The sequence below is a fragment of the Motacilla alba genome, chromosome 10 (genome assembly GCF_015832195.1).
Source record: "Motacilla alba alba isolate MOTALB_02 chromosome 10, Motacilla_alba_V1.0_pri, whole genome shotgun sequence".
Lineage (NCBI taxonomy): Eukaryota > Metazoa > Chordata > Aves > Passeriformes > Motacillidae > Motacilla > Motacilla alba.
In genome coordinates, this window is record NC_052025.1 from 18,169,466 (window position 1) to 18,187,307 (window position 17,842).

Sequence of the window (17,842 nt, forward strand, 5' to 3'; positions counted from 1 at the left end):
GAGTCACCAAGCTCTGTAGAGCATGGCTGACTTGTAGCTCCTGGGGCTGAACTTAAGAGTGTCGGGTCAAGGAGTTTCAAGCTTTGCCTCAGCCCATCCTTCTGCCTCTAAATTGTGAGGAAAAACAAACTCCAAGGGTGACTGATTCCTTGCAGAGTACCAAGGAAAATAAACTTGCAGAGCAGCAACCCAGCGGGCGAGGATTTACTGGTGTTTTTGCTTAAATTCTGTAGTAAATATCTGCAAGGGCTGAGAACAGAATGAGAACTGGATCCCCCACCTGGAAGTCAACACACTTCCATTTCATTTTAAATAACATCCTCACACGAAGGCCCTCTCTGCTGGAAATTTATAATTACTGAATGTTCATAAGAATGATTCCTAGGAAATTAGTCTCCGTATCTGAGACAAGCCAGGATTCAGAAATAGATGAGTCTCTAGGAAAACATTCTTCCAGTTCTGACTGACATATCACACTGAGGCTGTGGTTTCTACCTGGTACCTGTGTGCAAGGGTGCTATATTAAAACACCCACTGTCTTACTGAGGAATCTAACTGGTGGCCAAGTCAGGAAAAAAAAAGCCTTAGAGATCACTCTAACTTCCCACTGAAACAGAAAGCTGCTCCAGGGCACAGATTTGTAGGTCAGGACAGCTCAGCTCTAGTGTGATTTGCCCTGGATAGAGAAGAAATAATAAAATCTTTGAAAGTGTGGCACTTATCAAGTAAGAGCTGTGAGTACCAGAGCTGCTGGAGGATGATGAGATGCTGCTTGAGCAGGAAGTCTGCATTTAGCAAGGAGTTTAGGAACAGCCCAGAGCAGCTGCAATGCACGAGGCCAGGCAGGTTTGCACTCACCCCCTGCTACAACATCAGCTGGGAGAGGCGATGCTGTGTTTAATCAGTCAACCCCCCTGCAAGGATACAAGTGAGTTTTACACAATATCCCAGAGTAGGAGGAGCAGCAGGAACAAGGAGCAGCAGCACCACAGGCTACAGTGCCACAGCGCTGCGGGGTGAGCGGCGCTGCTGCTGCGCACAGCAGGCGTCAGCATCTGAGGGTCCCTGCGCAAAGCGTTCCTTACCTTCCCCCAGCGTGCTCACCACTGTGACTTCTGAGGCTTTGCTGGCACCCCGGGAGGTGTAAGCCTTTATGTAAAAGCTGTAGCTGGTCGAGGGTTCCAGATCAGTCACTAGCTGCTGGAAGGTGCTCTTGCTAACAGCCTCCTGGTACTCCATCTCTACGGGATCTGAAATGCAAAGGGAGAGAGAACTGAGTGGTGTTAGGCTTGGCAAGAGATAAAGAGAATAAATGTTGCAAGCAGTAATTTTGGTCCCTGGGGTGGATATGTACCTGCTGACACACATTTCTGCTAACATTTCAAGGCCATTGAAATTGGTAATGTTGGGACACGATTTTGAGCAACCTGGTCTAGTGGAAGATGTTCCTGCCTGTGGCAGGGGTTGGAACTGGACGATCCTAAGGCCCCTTCCAACCCAAACCATTCTGTGATTCTCTGATTCTGTGATCTCTGCATTCTTTGCCAGAGAGCTACATGGGCAGTAAGATTTGACTATGCTTCATCCTCCCCACCCTTTTGATAATTACAATGGTATACTGAGTATTTGCAGGTATTTACATTTTATTTACAGCCTCATCTCTACCCTTCAGAAACTGGGAGGTGAGGGAAAACACTGATGGCAGCATGGACCACTACAGTGCAGACCTGGTTTTACCCAGGGCGCCGTGTTGCTGAATTCGGGAAGGCTAGGGGTGCTCTGGGCAGTGGGTGTAGCGCTGTACCTGCAGCTTTCCGGATGTGCAGCACGTAGCCAATGATCTCCTTGGTGTTCTGCAGGGGCTTTTCCCAGGACACCTGGATGGTGGTTGCAGAGACAGTCTCTGCCCTCACGCTCTGAGGAGGGCTGGGCAGCCCGTCAGCCCACAGCACGGTGAGGCGGGCGCTGGCCTGCGTGGAGCCCGCGCTGTTCTCAGCCAGGCACTGGTAGATGGCTTCATCTGCCTGGTTGATCCCATAGATGGAGAGAGTGCTGTGTGGGGACATGAGAGGGACAAGCGTCACACTGACTGCCATGGTCCCCGTGCTGGCTCCCATGGCAGGGCATCCCACAGCTCCTGTTTCCACAGAAAGCTTTCAGGAAGCTATGGGCTGGTGCTTTTGGGGAAGGAGAAGTCCACGAGGTGGATGTGTCATTCCTTGCAACTGGGCAGATTATCTGTCTCGACCTGCAGAGACTGTGGTTCAAGTACAGTCAGATATGGACACAGAGTGGGACAGGGAGCAGCAGGATCTAAAGGTGTGGGTTCAGGAAGATCCCAGCCACACCACACTGTGGCAAATGCATCCACACAGCCAAAACAGCTTTAACTGGCTTATCTCCAGTACACACCAGTGAGACCCATCCAGGCACTGCACATGGTTGCTAAGCCAAGTCCAATCAAACACAGCCAGGAAGCCCTCTGGTGATGCTCTAATTGCATTATAGCACATTAGAGCTGTCTAAGGGTAACACTGGGATTAGCTGATTTCTCCAGCAGGGTTATAGCCTCAGCTCTCGCTTCTGCACTTCCAGAAACACCATCACCATGAGCCCAAAGCCAAAGCTTATGAGCAAGTCACAGGTTTTGTCTGCAGAACCTCTGAGTGTATTTTTGATGCTGGTGCATCAAAGCTTGCTGCCTTCCAGGGAAACAACCAGAGCAGTTCTTCCAGCCTGCTCTTGGAGGCTTCCATATCAGGTTTAGATGCTGTTTTCACCATCCAAGAAAGGACAGGCACTGACTACCCAGGAAAACATCCCTAAAGCAGGGGCCAAGCCAGCCATGTACCAGCCTCCCAAATTAGCATATTCCTGAGCATGGTGCCCATCTCTGCACAGGGACAGCCTGAGTCTTTGTACATGTGGCCACATGAACTGGAGGCCCTTTCTGCATGGCAGGACCCTCCAGCAATGGCTGTGGACAACTGGATCAAGTTCAGCACCAGCTCAAAAGTTGCACCACCCAATATCTTTAAAACAACACCAGTGAATACTGACTCAGAAATAATTGTGTGCCACACGAGCTCTGTCTTGCCATCTGAACCTGCAAAGCAGCTTTTCTTAATAACATCTGCTCACAAATAGGGACCCATCAATGAAAACTCCACTCCAAGCCAAGCCAGGAACAACATGATTCAGGATGTGAATCCGTCAGACACAAGGCCTCCTAAATAAATAAATAAATAAATACCAAGTGTACCTCCCTTCTAAGGCATGGCATGGTCACTGTCACCACTGGGTACAGCTCTGAGCTGAAAAGGCAGATTTGACACTGGAGATGGTTTTTTTTACCCAGCTCTGAGGCAGCAGCTCAGGTTATGGTAAAATCTGCCTACAGTACCTTTGGTCCTGGGAGGGTGTTCTCACACACAGGACATCCTTGGGAAAACTTCAGAAGCTCACATGAGCTTTTTCTTACTTTTCTATAAGAAGTTACCCAAACCTAATGAAATCCACATCCGCTACTTGCTTCTAAGGAGAAACAAATTACTTTCTTCTCCTGCAGTGAATTGTAGGTGGACCTGGAATTTGACTGCACATGAGTAAATCCCAAGCATCCCTGCTGATGCAGGGGGCACTTCAAGGCTTTTTGGGAATCACAATCAAAGCTGCCTTTTATGTAAATAAAAAACTGAACATTGGAAGTGGAAATGATAAATAACCTGCCACTGCCTGCCTGTATGTCAGAACAAATGCTTCCTCTAATTGCAGCAAAATATTGGTCTTCATATATTAAAATTTATTATTGCCGTTGATTTAACATTCCTATTTCTGCCTTGCAAATTATCGGGGGCCATGGTGAGTGAGCAAATGTTTAACAGTCATCTATTTATGTCCTGTGCCTTTGTTTCCTTGGAAACATTGTAAATGGAATATCAAATGTGATGGTTTCAGCTGATATGGTGATTTTCGAGAATCAGCCCTAAGCTCCTCTCATAGCCACGGGCTCAACGTATCTGATTAAATGGAAGGAGAAAGGCAGAGCTGGGAGAGGGCTCAGGGAGGAAGGACCCGATGTGTGGCTCAGCTGTGTCAACAAGGGCTGACTCCTGTGAGGACAGATGGCAGAAGGCAGAATTACGCCATCCCAGAGCTGCACTCCCAGCCCTGCACAAAGCAGATGTGTGGAAGGAGCAGCAGCACTTCCTTCTGCCCCGTCAATGCAGGGATTATTTCCATGTGGCTGCTGTGCATCTGGGCACCCAGAGCAGCCAGGCTGGGCTGCCACACGGGCCAAGAGCAGCCTTAAGCTTCCCAAGCACAAAGCAGATCTGGACCAAGGAGTATTTAGGCTCCGCCACCTCCAGGTGCATTTACTTGCTCTGCTTAGAGAGAGGAAGATGTGGAGGGAGGAAGGAAGAGGGGAGCTAGGCTGAAAAGCAGTGCAAGGAGCCTGATGGCAGCGGTGTGATTCTGGGGCCAAAGACTTCTCTCTCCTGGGAGGATTTGGGGGTGAGCAAAGCTCCTCACGTAGGACACAGATGATGTGAAGGATGCCAGTGGTCCCGGAAGGATGGCACTTGGCCACTGGACCTGCAGCTGAGCAGAGTCTCTGTCATGCACAATCAAGTCAAAAGAAATAAATACAGTATTTTCTGGGAAGTTGGCATGGCATATAGCTGGAAATTTGCTTCAGGCTTCAGAAAGTTCATTTTCATTGAGATTTCCTTGGCTGTGTTTGGATGTGCCCACGTCACCTAGAATGATACACAGGGAACAGGACACTAAACCAGCTGGATTTCTGGCTGTGAGAGCATGGACAAACTGGTGAACAGAATGCCCAGCATCTAAACACCACCTCCCAGCATGTGGAGGATGGAGTGCAGCAGGGCCAGTGTTCAGTCCAGGTTTTGCTGCTTTTTGTCTTTTTTTTTTTTTTTTAAGAAAGCTCTAACAAAAGGAAGATCTGTAGTTGCCGTGTGAGAAGGCGCAGAGCATCTCTGTGTGTCAACCATCTGAAATATGCAGCGTCCTTTTATTTCTTCCCGTCAACACGAAAAAATCTGTCACTTTGGGACATCTGCTGCTGGAAAACTTTCCCGCGAGTGCCAGACTGGCAGCGCCGCGAGCACGTCAGACGAGGCGAGATGCCAGAAGGCTTTCTGCTGGTCACCAGAGCCGCTCGGCGAGCCGAGGGCTCCATCACATCCCCACACAATGCCCTGACAGGCATTGATGGAAGTGGGGAGAGGAGCTGCTGCAGATTCACACCCGGCTGAGCTGAAACGAGAGGCCTCCGCTGCTCGAAAGCCGCAGTATTCCCAAGCTGTCTTCCCAGTTCATAGGCAATCAGGATGACTGATCTGGCTCGGGTCAGGGGTCCAGGCCGGTGACCGGAGATCGGCTTTCCAAAGGCTCCTCTGAAAAAGTCTGCGAACTGAAGGAAGCCTCTTCATCGATTCAGGAGCACAAAGAAGAGGGGCCCATCTGGGAGGGCATCAGCCTGCGCGCGCACAGGCGCACAAAGGAGGGAGTGTGATGAAATTAATGCAGAGAGCAGGCTGTGGCTAGCAGGGACGGCATTCTGAGTGCCAGGAGATACAGAAAGCCACTAGTGCCACATTCAGATGCCCCATCCCTGCTCTGGCTCTGTTTGTCATGACCTGTGTTGTGCTGCGCTGCGCTGAATGATCTGTTCCTGGGCTGCTGGCCTGTGCCGTGCTGGGAAGGAGCCTTTGCCCCTCAGCTTTGCAGAAATGCCTTGTATTCTGAAGGTTGCCTCATACAGGCTGAAATTAAGGTGCAAAGCTTGAAAGTGACACTCAGCAACCCAGAGGACACTGCATATCATTCCCAGCCCTCTATATGCATATTCTTACACATCCAGAAATTAAATATCATACAGAATGTCCTAGGTGAGATTGGCTTGGGTAATGCAGAAGGACTCATTCCTATTTTGCAGGTACTGCAGCCCCCTGGCCAAGATCCCAGCCCAATCTTGTGATTTCAGACTTATCCAAGAGCAGTTTCTGGAAGGCTGTTGCTGGTCCCAGTCACTCTGTCTGTTTAAATGAGCCACAGGGTACAATCACAGACTTAACTGAATCCTGGCCCAGGAAGCAGAGAAGTCTTTACATCTTCAGGACCATGGGGAAGCACAAAATATCTCAGGAAAAGCTACTGGAAGGGAGGGCAGAGCCTGTATTGGTAGGACTGCAAATGCAGACACCTGTGAGAGCTCTCTGCTGCTAAACTGAAAGTCCCCCAAATTTTCCCAAGCAAACAGCACAGATACTGGAGCAGAAAAAGACCCAGCCTTATTTAGGGGAGACTAATTTTAGGCTACATCACTATGAGCTCAGTCCTGCCTCAAAGCCTCCTGTGTAAGGACCATTCTCTGCTGATGGATTTTGCAGTGTGCAACAGTTGGAACAAACACTTAAACTCCTGACTCAATGCACTTCAAGAGCAGCTCAGTGGAGCAGCACACAGAGAAATTACACAGGCAGCCTGGTAGCAAAATAATCGCAGCCACATGGGAAGGAGAGACTGATGCCTGTTGCTGTTGGCTGATCCAGGGCTGCTGCAGGTCCTTTCTGTGGGATATGGCTGTGTGATCCCAGCACAGGATCCCTGCTTAGTGCAGGGATCACGCTGATTCCCCACTGCTTAGAGGGCTTTGTGCGCTCGTGCAGCCATCCTCCTTGCAAAGGCCATTTCCATGTGTCTTCCAAAGTCAAACCCATAAATTATGTTTAAATCAGGAGCAGCGGGTTCACATCCCCATCCTCCACATACTTATTTGTCATGCTTCTGGGAACTGAAATATGATTTGCTATAGAGCACTCTTCCCTCAAGCACAACCATCTTCAAACTCATGGCATAAGGAACTGCAGGCTTGCCTGTCCTCCCTTATGCGGTCCAAACCTGCACAAATTGAAGTGTTTGTAGGGAGTGTGCACCATGAAGGGATGTACAAACCCATCTGCACCTTTCCACACCCAGCTAATGTAGCGTTTACAGAAAAAAGCCACATTGTGAATGACAGGCTCTGGTTCCCCTGGGTTTGGTACCAGAAGGGCTGTCAGGTCCCAGGTGCTGGGATGTTTGTGCTTGAAGGCCCCTCTCTGTTTCTGCTCTGGGATTTAACAGCATGAGAAGTGCAAGGAGAGCAAAGTTGTCCTGATGTTTATTTACAAAGGAATATTTCCCCTGATGAGCCTTGAACATTCTTGGCCCTGGAAGTGAGACATTTCCAGAGCGCTAAACCAAGTGCAAACCAGTGAGGAAGAATTTACAAAGGTCACCAAGCAGAGCGAATGCCACCTGAGCCCAAACTCTAACAAAGCTTTTTTCTGGTGGAACAAATGAAGTCCCTTAATTACAATTTGTAAATATAATCTTCTTGGAAAATCAATATTTAGAGAGCCTGCCTTCTCTGAAGATGTTGGCCTTTGGTCCTTGCTATTATGGCAATATAAACCCCATAGTGTGATACACTTCCAGGCTGAAAATTACCCCCCTGAATCTGATTGGGTCAAAGGAAGAAAAGCAATAAACCTTTCACAGTGGTAATTTGAGGGCTATTTCATGCTTCCTTGTAAATTTTGAAGTCATAACCTAGAAACATAATTTTACACAAGCCCATGTGTAAAATAATTTTACACAAGCCCAACTTGGCCAGTAACCACACCTACCTCCTGAAGTACTCCACTTCTGGGATGGGCTGGTGATGCCAGGTAGGAATTTTGCTAGAAATTCCCTTTATAGCTCTCAGGCATTTGGATCATGATCTATCAGAATCACTCCAGGGGCAACATGGGCATCTCTTATCAGCACAGAGGGACAGACTCTGCCACTGCTGGACACAGAGATGGCTCCACCAAAGGCCAAAAGGCTCCATCAGCTTCTCCCTCGGAGAGCTTGGCTCAGCACAGCATCACCCTGACAGCAATCGGCTTCATCCCCAGCCCAGGGGCTGCGTGGCAAGGCGGCCCCATCGTCAGCTTCTTCAGTCATTTTTATTCACAGCTTTTAATGGAAAAGCCCACAATTCCCTATGCCTGAGCCTTCATGCATTTTTCATTAACAATTATCCACTATCCCAGAACTGCTTTTGATTTTTTGCTAATCATCGATTGGCTATTTTGTTCCCACACAGCTGGCATTTTCAAAACATAACAACCACCTCTGGAGAGGGCACAGCAGAAGGCTGATCTTTAATGCTAATGTGCCCAGAAACCGTCAACACATCAGGTGATGGGAATTCACATCTGAGGGACCACGAGGGACGAGATATTTATTGGATGCAGCTCGTGAGGCTGATTTTACTGTGCTGAAAGCCTGCAAGTTGCTTAGCAAGTGAATGTCTGATGTTGTACCAGCAGTCACATCCAACCTCCAGTGAATCCAGTCCTGAAGCTGCATCCCAGCAATGAAGGGTTTTTGGAGACCCCTCACCTTGTAGGGTATGCTCTCCTTGGATTTGCAGTTACTGCATATGAGTGACAGCGTGGGGTGAGGCAGATGCAAAAGGACCCTTCACAACTTTGGGAAGCAACAGATCCATTGCCTGTGAGTTTCTGCTGCTGCCCAGAGGGCCTCAAGCTTGCAGGAGTAGAGCAGTATCTCAAACACACCCTCTTCTGCAGGTCTGAACCTTACTTTTGGCTGTGTTAATTTACAAAAATGAAGTTGCTCCCAATGACACATTTTGCAATCAATTAGCACATGATATGTTTTGGGATGATTTACTGCTTTTTTTTCCTAAAAATCCCTTTAGGGGGCATTCAGACCTCTATGACAATATTAAGCAGAGTTTTAATCCAAATGAATTTTCTAGGAAACCATGTAATCTAATTAAGAAGCTCATACTGTAGTTTCGTAGCTTCATTACTAGTATATTTGAGATCCATCTTTACACAGACAAATATTTTCCAAGCTCAATAGACTGATAAATCCAAGACATAACCACAAACTGATTCTGCCTGGAACTAAATGGGTTACAGCACTCAGTCATGCCCATGAGAGTAAAACAAAGGGCAAACTTGAAAAAGCTCAGGTAAAAAAAATTATCCATTGATGTGTCTCCTCCACACCACAGAGCTCCCAGCCCTGCTGCACCAGTGAGGGCATTTTCCAGACTGACAGCTTTGGGAACCACCAGGCATGGCCACTTGCCTGGAGCTGGAAGTTGGAGTCGACCAAGACTGGTGTGGAAGACGACAAAAGTTCAACACTGTTGAGTACAACGGCCTGAGGGCTCAGCTTTACAATCACATTAATATGGCTTGAGAAGATGCCACGTGTCAGCTGAGCCCCAGAAACAGGCTGAGCTCCCTCAGCCTGTGCCAGATGCTGAAATCTGATCATTCATCTTGCTGTGGAAAAGACTGATGCTAAATTGCATTAAATGATCCCATAAGAAAATGATTACAGAGATGTGCACCAAGTTGCAGTTCATGGGCATGGGTAGCACAGCTCCAGGCACAGGGACCTGGCCAGGGAGACGTGACCATGACCAAAGACCTGACTCCTGCTCTCCTCAAGTGAAGAGGAATGATTTCACAGGGAAAACATCTGGGCAAGACACAGAGCTGGATGCAGTGTCACTTTTGCCATGGATTTAATGACCGCTTGAACTTCATCACTTTTGACTTCACTTCCTCATCAACCAAAAGGGATGCACTAAGTTCCCTCCTACCCCTTCTGCTCTGTTCATACCATAAAGGGCAGACATGCCTCAGAAAGCCATGCCATGAACTAGAAGACCACACGCCTGAACTAACTGTCATCTGTGTGTGCACATGCAAAGTTTTTTGAAGCTCTAAAAACTTCCAGTTTGGAGAAAACTTCTGCTGATTGAGATGGTTGTAGTACCACTCATGCCTTATCCCTCTTGTATCACACATCCTTCCATCACTCATGTAACAAAGCTTTAAAACCCTCCAAACAAGAAAAAAAAAGGCCACATTATACAGACACTCAGAAAAATAAACTCACTCCTGTCCCCTGAGGAACAAGCCATGGTGCCTGCACAGCACTTCCCAAATGTCTAAACTGAAGGTCCAGACCCTCCAGCGAGGCTGGGTAGTTGCTTTCCTGAGACACATTTGTTAATATAGAGAGCAGGACTATGACACTACAGAGTACAAACCTCTATCAATACATCAGGTTTACAACACAGGTACTATTATTTTGTATTATGTTTTTTCATGCTATTTCCATAGAAACTACATTGTTGACTGGTAATTTTCACACTAAGTGCATCATTTCCTCAGTACAAACATCCCCATCCCCTCACAGGAAAATGCAGTTATTTAGTACTCAGAGAACACACTCTTCCCTGGTGAGATAAAAGGCTTAAATTTAGTGAAAGTCAGGCTCCACACAAATACTGTTTCTAATATATTTGCATTTGCACACCCAGGCAGGTCAATGTTCAGGCATTAAAGCACAGTTCCTCCACTGAGGAGTCTATGTGGTCCCTGTCAGCTCCAGGTACAACATTTAGCCCTTCCAGAAATACCCAGATGATGATCAGGACAAAAGTGAAACTTTTCCTGGGTTCCTGCATCAACAGTCAAAGTCTAATGCTCATGTCCTGGCACAAAAAGTCATGGAGCACCAAGCTGTAATACTGTAAGGGGCAGCCAGCAGGACTGGAGCAGTGTTTTAGTTTATCAAAGCCCAAGCTGAATCCACAGATGTGCTTCAGAACACTGCCACTTCCCATCAGCTCTTTGCCATGCAGAAAGCAATCCAACATCTCTCCCACTCCCATTTCCACCGCAGTGCCAGAGCCCAGTGCACCAGCACCTACCTGTTGTTATTCTTCAGCTTGATGTGGTCGCTGGTCTCCAGGATCTGCCCGTTCCTCAGCCACGTGATCTGGGGAGGGGGTTCCCCTTGGGCCACACATGTGAAGATGGCAGTAGTCCCCACAGGTCTGGAAATGGACTGGGGATGCTGCACAAACTCTGCTGGGGCTGAGAGCAGGAAAGAGAAAGAGGGTGAGAAAAGTCCCGATGATCCCACTTTATCCTGGTACAAAAAAATGCCTTGTCAATAGGCCTTGTCTGCCCAGGATCGTGGAATACTTGGCCAACCCACAGCACAGGCAGCAGATCACTCTGGTTTGGATGGTGTGTCTGTAAACAATGCACAGCTGCCTTTTGGTTGCCCACCCTGGCAGTCATGGCTTCACAGGAGGTGCCTGAAGGCCAGATCAGAAGTGACTGAAAGCTGAGATGAGCCCTGCAGGGTTCAGGCAAACAGGACCAAGGAGAAGCTCCTTCACCTCTCCCTGGTCTCCCATGGAAAGCAGCCCCAGTCCTGCAGCTGGGGAGATGTGCTGTTTCCTCAACAGCAGAGCTCGACCAACACCCTGGCTGTGTCCAAAGGACCTGAGTGGCTTTAGCAAACTGCTTGAAATGGAAAGAAATGTATGGATATCATACAGAAATCTGGCAGGGTGTTGTCTCTGCAGTAAATATCAGATTTGCTGTTAGTTTTTCCTGTCAGCAGAAGATTAGGGAACCTTTTTTACTCCAGATCTTCAGCCTGGGACTTCTGGGGTCCTGCCAAGCCTTGCAAAAGACAACACCATGCCTGTAACTGCTGCTCACCTTGTCACCAAATGTTTTCACCTTTGGCAGTAACATTTTTAAACAGAAAGCGATCTCTTCCTTCCAGCAGCTCAAATTAGATTTAAAATCATTTATCAGAGTAAACCAGCGTTTCAGCCTACAGAAAGCATGGCCTGACAGACACTGCCAAATAGGTGAGATTATTCAAGCAGTTCTGCTTCAAAGGGCAAAGTGATAAATATACTGCATGTTGCTACTGAAACCTAAAATCAGGTGGAACCGGCAGCAGACACAATGAAGACAAACAGATAAGAGGCACAGCTCCATAATAAATTTACTGACTAACATCACATAACGGATGGCTGACATTAAATTTTTTTGACAAAAGAAAGATTGTCGAGGGAGACGCATTCAGAGCCACTCACTGGCATTTTCTAAGTATGGGGTTGGTGACTGTGCCACGAGCAGAGATGTAGGGATTGGAGAAGGGAGCAAACTGGTCTAGCAGAATATACTGAGGACTGGCCAGGCTGCAGGTGGGGATGCAAGAGTTGAGCATGGCCAAAACACCCCTTGGGGTTTCCTGCAGCATTTTGAGGGGATAAAGGTCTGTCTCAGCTGTGTGCCAGTAAGGGGAGAGCCATGGCTGCTGCTGTAAAACTCAGCCAAACTGCAGGGACAGGTGCTTGTGTGAGAGTAAAAGTCCAGTTGTGCAGATTCCAAGCCCTCCAAGCAGGAAGACAGAGGAATTCATCGCATCGCCCATCCCCCTTGAAGGAGCCCCCTCCTTCAATTTTTAATAATCAGAGGGAAGTGAAGCATGGCAGGTCTGACTTACGTTACTGGTACAAGGTATCAGCCAGCAGAGTTTATTGCCAGGCCACTGCTGTCAGCGCTCGGCTCCACTAACGAACCTGATACCAGCAACCCAATGGACACGTACTTCCAGAACCTCCTGCTAAACTTCCCCATGTGCCAATCAATCTCTTGCCCTTTTACTTCCCTTCTGTGTTTTTGCTCTAGACTTACAGATTAAAACAAAACTCAGGATGGGTTCAATAAAAGTTGGAAGCAAGGATAAACAGGGGGAAAACCCCTCATCCCTGCCATGAATGGCCCCTTTGTGGTGTACAGTGAGCATTAGAGACTTGATTTTCCTCAGCCTCCCGCCCCCTGCTTTGTGCTGGCGCGGTTTTGCAGGAGCAATTATTTTGCAAGTGGCTGTGCACCTCCCTGCTTTCATCTGGGCTCCCGAGCTGCACCCGCAGCACTCGCAGGTGCAAACCCACGATGCCAAGGAAGGGCACAGCCACCTTCCAGCCCCTCGCTGCAGCTTCATTAAAGATCCTCTTGGCTCTTTGCCTCTGCCTCCCCCTCGCTTCATCAAATCTCAAACCCGCCGTTTGTTCAGCAGAAACAAAGTTGAAATATGGAAAGAAGCATCCGGCATAACCCTTCTGGAACCGCCGGCTCTCCTTATCCTCCCTTATTAGCCCGTGTCAAGAGGCAGTAATTGGAGCGGGGTCGCGTGTGACTCGGGGTAACGAACGTGCAGCTGCGGCCGCTGGCTCGGCGCCAGTCACACTGCTTGGTGCCATGGCCCGCGGGTTCCTCGGGTCCCCGCTCCCCTCTGCCATCCCTTCTCTTTGCAGCCTTGCTAAACACAACCCCAGCCCCTGCTTAACTTGCTTAAACTCTCAGGGGAGCAGGATCCCACCTCTGCTGTGCCGAGCTGTCCCCTATCCCATGGCATCCTTCACTGCAGGACATAGATTGCCCTTCCACTGTTCCTGCTCTTCCTGGCTTTCCCCAGATATTGCTCTGTCCTGTTGAGGTCTCAGTGTGAAGTTGTAGTACCAAAATGGACCAGGTCAAAACAGAAACCCATGGAGTCAGAGGACGTGGTGGGATGAAGTTTAAAGGACATGGATTGAGTGGATGTCCCTCTGCTACCTGGACCAGGATGCACCCAACCTGTGTTCATAACCAGTGCCCCAAGGAAGGTGCCCTCAGGAAACTGCTGGTGTGTGGTCTCAGGGCAGATGGCTCCTTTCCTGGGCAGAAAACCATCTCCTCTCCCAGGTCCTCTCCCCTGCCCTTCCAAACAATTTCGAGAGGATCCAAGAGTTTGCCTCGGTTAGCAGGGAAGGAGCAGAAGCCAACCCTGCTGACTGCCAGCCTTGTCTTCAGCCAAGCCCTGCCCACTGCCAGCCCTTCACCCTCCTCATCACTCATAATTACCAGAGCATCTTGTCAGGGCCCATCCCACCCTGCATGGAGGCGCAGTGGCCTGAACACCTCTGCCCCTTCCACACTATGTGCCAAAAGGCCATTGCAGGCAGCCAGAGCAAGCGTTTCTCAGTCCTCCATTAAGATTCAGTAAAGATATTAATGAAGATCACTGTTAAGAGCAGAGGATTCAAACGTGGCCAGGAGGACTGGGCAGGATCCAGCCCTGGCTTGTGAAGTATGAAGAAACCAGAGTGTTGATTATTCAGGACTTAATGGGAGGGAGGGGATCATGCAGTTTTAATGAATATTTAAAGGCATGACATTGGTATCAAAAAGCAATAACACTTAATACCACCCCCAGAATCGTTAATGAAGTGATTCAATAGCTTTTACTGTGCTCAGCAAACTGTGATAGCGTGGAGATGCACTGCAACAGCAGCTTCTAACAGGAGACCCCAATGGGCTCCATCTCTTTTGGGACAAGTCAGCAGGGACCAGCAACCAGTGTGTTTCCCAAGATATCAGGGAGCTTTGCTGTCCTTGCTGTGAGGTTTTGGTAAGGTGCTTATGGCAGCGCCTGATGGCTCACAGAAGGTCCCAAGGATCACTGAGAAGATCCTAAGGTTAAGGGAGCACTGACAGCCAATGCTGTGGTGCCAGACCAATCCGTGCCTCTTGCATCTCAGTATGAAGTTTCATTAATTCTCAAGTGTCATTAACTCTCAAGTGGACAGAGTGGCAGGGTTGGGAAGGGAGGCTGGGGTGAAGAGAAGGAAGAATAACATGGAAACAACAAAACCTCATAAATTAGGCTACTGGCACCCACAAACAGGGTATAAAGGAGAAGTCAGGTCAACGGGGAAGTCACTCAAGCACAGCAAATGGTGACAGGAGATTTAAGACAATTGCTGCTCACTTGGCTTCTCTCTGTTCACTCTAGAGGATACTCAGATGTTTGCTTGAGTAACTTACAGTAGCAGTGATGGGACTGGAAGGGCCAAAGATGAAAACTGTGCCCATGTCCCCTGGAAAACAGGCAGAGAACACTCAAGGGGGCTGTCATGGAGCCTGCCTTTCAGCCCTCATGAAATTCTTGTCCCAGCAAGGTGCAGGCTGGAGGTCCACAGCAGCAGTGTGTGTTCCCATGTCACCCACAAGTGTGGTCCTGGAAGAATGGTCCACAGGGATCAGACACCCCAACTCACTCCAGCATCCTGACAGACAAGATTTGAGTGCCCACCTGTCCCTGCGTGGTGGCTTTTCTTGAGAAGGAAAATGTGGACAGAAAGGGAACTGCTCCATGGGGAACACAGAGTCACACAGCACATATTGAAGCTGGTTTGCAGAATGAATTCAGGGGTAAACCCAAGGACAAACCAAGTACCACAGAGCCAAGCCTAAACCACAGCAACTGCAATATATGTACTGCTGAATCCCAGCCCCAGCCAAGGCTTGTGATGCCAGCGAGCAAGAACGATGGAAGAAACATCAGGAAGCGCAGCGGTGGCCGGATCTGCTGGACCAAGGAGCACTGCCCAATCCTGCCAACAGCAAGCAAGGCAAACAAGGCAGGCATTGTCAGTAGAGCCTTCAAACCCATGTCCTTAAGATGGGCCCTCATTTATGAGATGGGATCTCATTTTTCTGCATAGCTTTCAGGAGGAAATGAAGCGTGGAGTGGAGAACACTGGTGACCATCTGGCCATTCACAGCCCATCAGTTTGTTATGACACCAAACACATAATAAAGCACAAAAGATTGCACAGGAGGTAGAGGGAAAGTGCTTTGATATATTTTTTCCCTTGCCACTGAAGCCTGCTCTTCCCTCGGCTCACACACATGCACACCCTCGGTTTCAGTCGGCGCCGCATTCGGCCCTTCGACAACTCCCCCCGTGAGACTTTCATTCGAAGCCCAGCACAAAGCAATATTCAAATGGCTGCGCTGAGATCTGAAGGGAAAATGGAAACTTTCTTGTGTGAGAACCTTACAAAAGAGATCAAAGGAGCCTAAATGGCCAAGGGAGGGCAGGGAGGGAAGGAGTGGGGGATTGACGCCTTCTCCTCTGGAGGGAGGAGGAATTCCCAGGAAGATAATAAGATGGTGTTAGATTATCTGAAGAAAAACCTGCAATGGAGAGGACATTACTGCTGGAGGAAGAGCAGAGCCCTGTGTTGGGACACCTCTGCCCATGCAGCTGCTGGATGGGAAAAGGACCACTGCTGGCAGCAGGAGGGAGGACGTGGTCTCAGTTCCAGCCTCCTGCTAACTCCTTGCCTTACAACAGGAAACATCGTCCTTTCTCCTCCAGTTTCCCACCTATAAAACGTCCCGCCTTCAAAAGACTGGGTCAAGTTAATTTGTGCCTCCAGGCACTTCAAGGGCCCCTGCATAAAGGCAGCAAGTACCTGGCCTGGTGTGCTTTGAGGATGCCGTATTGTCCTAGCCCTGTGCTAACTTCCTCTCCAACCAGGCTTTTGATAGCCCGCTCTTTGCTTTTCTTCTCTTTACGGATGTAATTTGCATCGCTGACATCTTGACAAAGATAAAACCCACAGTCTCCCATGTCAGTCATTATCACTGTTTTCTTCCTAGACGAACCTGAACAGCAATCATTTGTACCTCTCAGCTGGAAAATTCAGGCAAAATGAGATGCAGAGGCAGGAAAAACTGCTTCCAGAGGGAGGGTGAGCAAACCTGGGATGAGCTCAGCTGCCTGGCCAGGGTCTGCCCCTACCCTGCTTGGGGAACATTCCCCTAAAAAACATGAAGCATTTTAAGGATGGGCAATACAGATTGAGGTCCTGGACACTGCAGGTCCTGTCTAAGGGTTACTCCAAGGACACACTGGCCACACTTCTCCACCCCACTGCCAGCTTCTCTGCTGATGCTGAATGCAGGAGCATTCTGCTTCCACAGAAAGACTGGGCTCCAGTGGCCCTGTGAGAGATATTTTAGGGACAAATTCTCGTCTTGGCTTGCCAGGAGAAAATCCATAGTAATTCTACATCAGCTAAACTGCAGCACTAGACCAGTTGCTCAAGAGCTAATGCTCCAAAAAGACTAAAAACTGCTATCTGTAGCAAAGAGAAGTTGTGCTACCTTTCACCCTCTCATTCAGTTGCTAACAGGAGCAGCCAACCATATTCAACAGCTGAATTTTTAAAACTTCATGGATTTTCCAAGTAATTTGTTTTGGGTCTACCTCCCTGCCTCCTAGACATCAGCTTGGCATTTGGGCTTAGGAGACCTCTCCTACATGCACCACATGCAGAGCTGTCCTGCAGCTGTACTCTAAAGGGTTTGTATCAGTACAGAGAGGTTGCTCTTAATGCTGGGGTTGATGTTTGTTAATAAGGGGATTCATAGCTGTACCAGCTGGGAGGTGCCCTCATTGCACTGCTCACCCAGAAATCCAAGAGCCATAGAAGCAGTGAGTTTTCACCTTGTCTCATTGTCTGATCAGCACCTGGGGCTCAGGAGGCACAGGCAGCCCTTTCTACACCCTTTCCACATTGCTTCTCCACGGCTGGCAGGATCACCGCCTGCGACTCCCGTGATCTGTCGGGTGACATCAGGGCTGGAGCAGGGTGAGCATCAGGGCTGGAGCAGGGCACTTTCCCCATCAGCAGCAGAAAGGTTCAATTAGCAGCTCCGGCAGGAGGTGTGTAATTTTAGATTCAGGATATCATCAGTCAATAGTTAATGAGTGAACTGATGAGAGCGTGAGATGCTTTAAGTGGACTAGCTTGAAGAGGAGGTGAGTGCCTGTAATCAGGGGCGGATTGCTGCCATTCAGAGCACGCTGCCAGCTGGGTTTGCCTTCTCAAATGCTTGCCTGGCTCCCCTCACCATGGAGACTGGTCACACGGAGCATGTGGAAGGGATCTGTGTGCTTTCCCTAGTGCTGATCTCTACTTTGGGCTGAACTGCCCTTTACAAGCAGCATTTCAGGACAGTTGCTGCAGGAAGAGGAGCAACCAAAGCCCCCAAAGGGTGCTTCACTAGGTCCTGGCAAC

The 17,842-nt window shown here is 48.8% G+C and overlaps 1 protein-coding gene across 2 annotated transcripts in view; it reads right to left on the minus strand.

Moving 5' to 3' along the window:
• Positions 1 to 17,842, minus strand: part of IGDCC3 (immunoglobulin superfamily DCC subclass member 3) — a 100,752-nt gene that overhangs the window by 11,243 nt on the left and 71,667 nt on the right. For both annotated transcript variants that reach the window (XM_038147455.1, XM_038147454.1), the window contains exons 7-9: positions 10,826 to 10,991; positions 1,805 to 2,052; positions 1,086 to 1,250 (exon numbers count right to left, since the gene is read on the minus strand). In XM_038147455.1, coding sequence (XP_038003383.1) covers positions 1,086 to 1,250; positions 1,805 to 2,052; positions 10,826 to 10,991 — 579 coding nt within the window. The remainder of the gene's footprint in view (positions 1 to 1,085; positions 1,251 to 1,804; positions 2,053 to 10,825; positions 10,992 to 17,842) is intronic.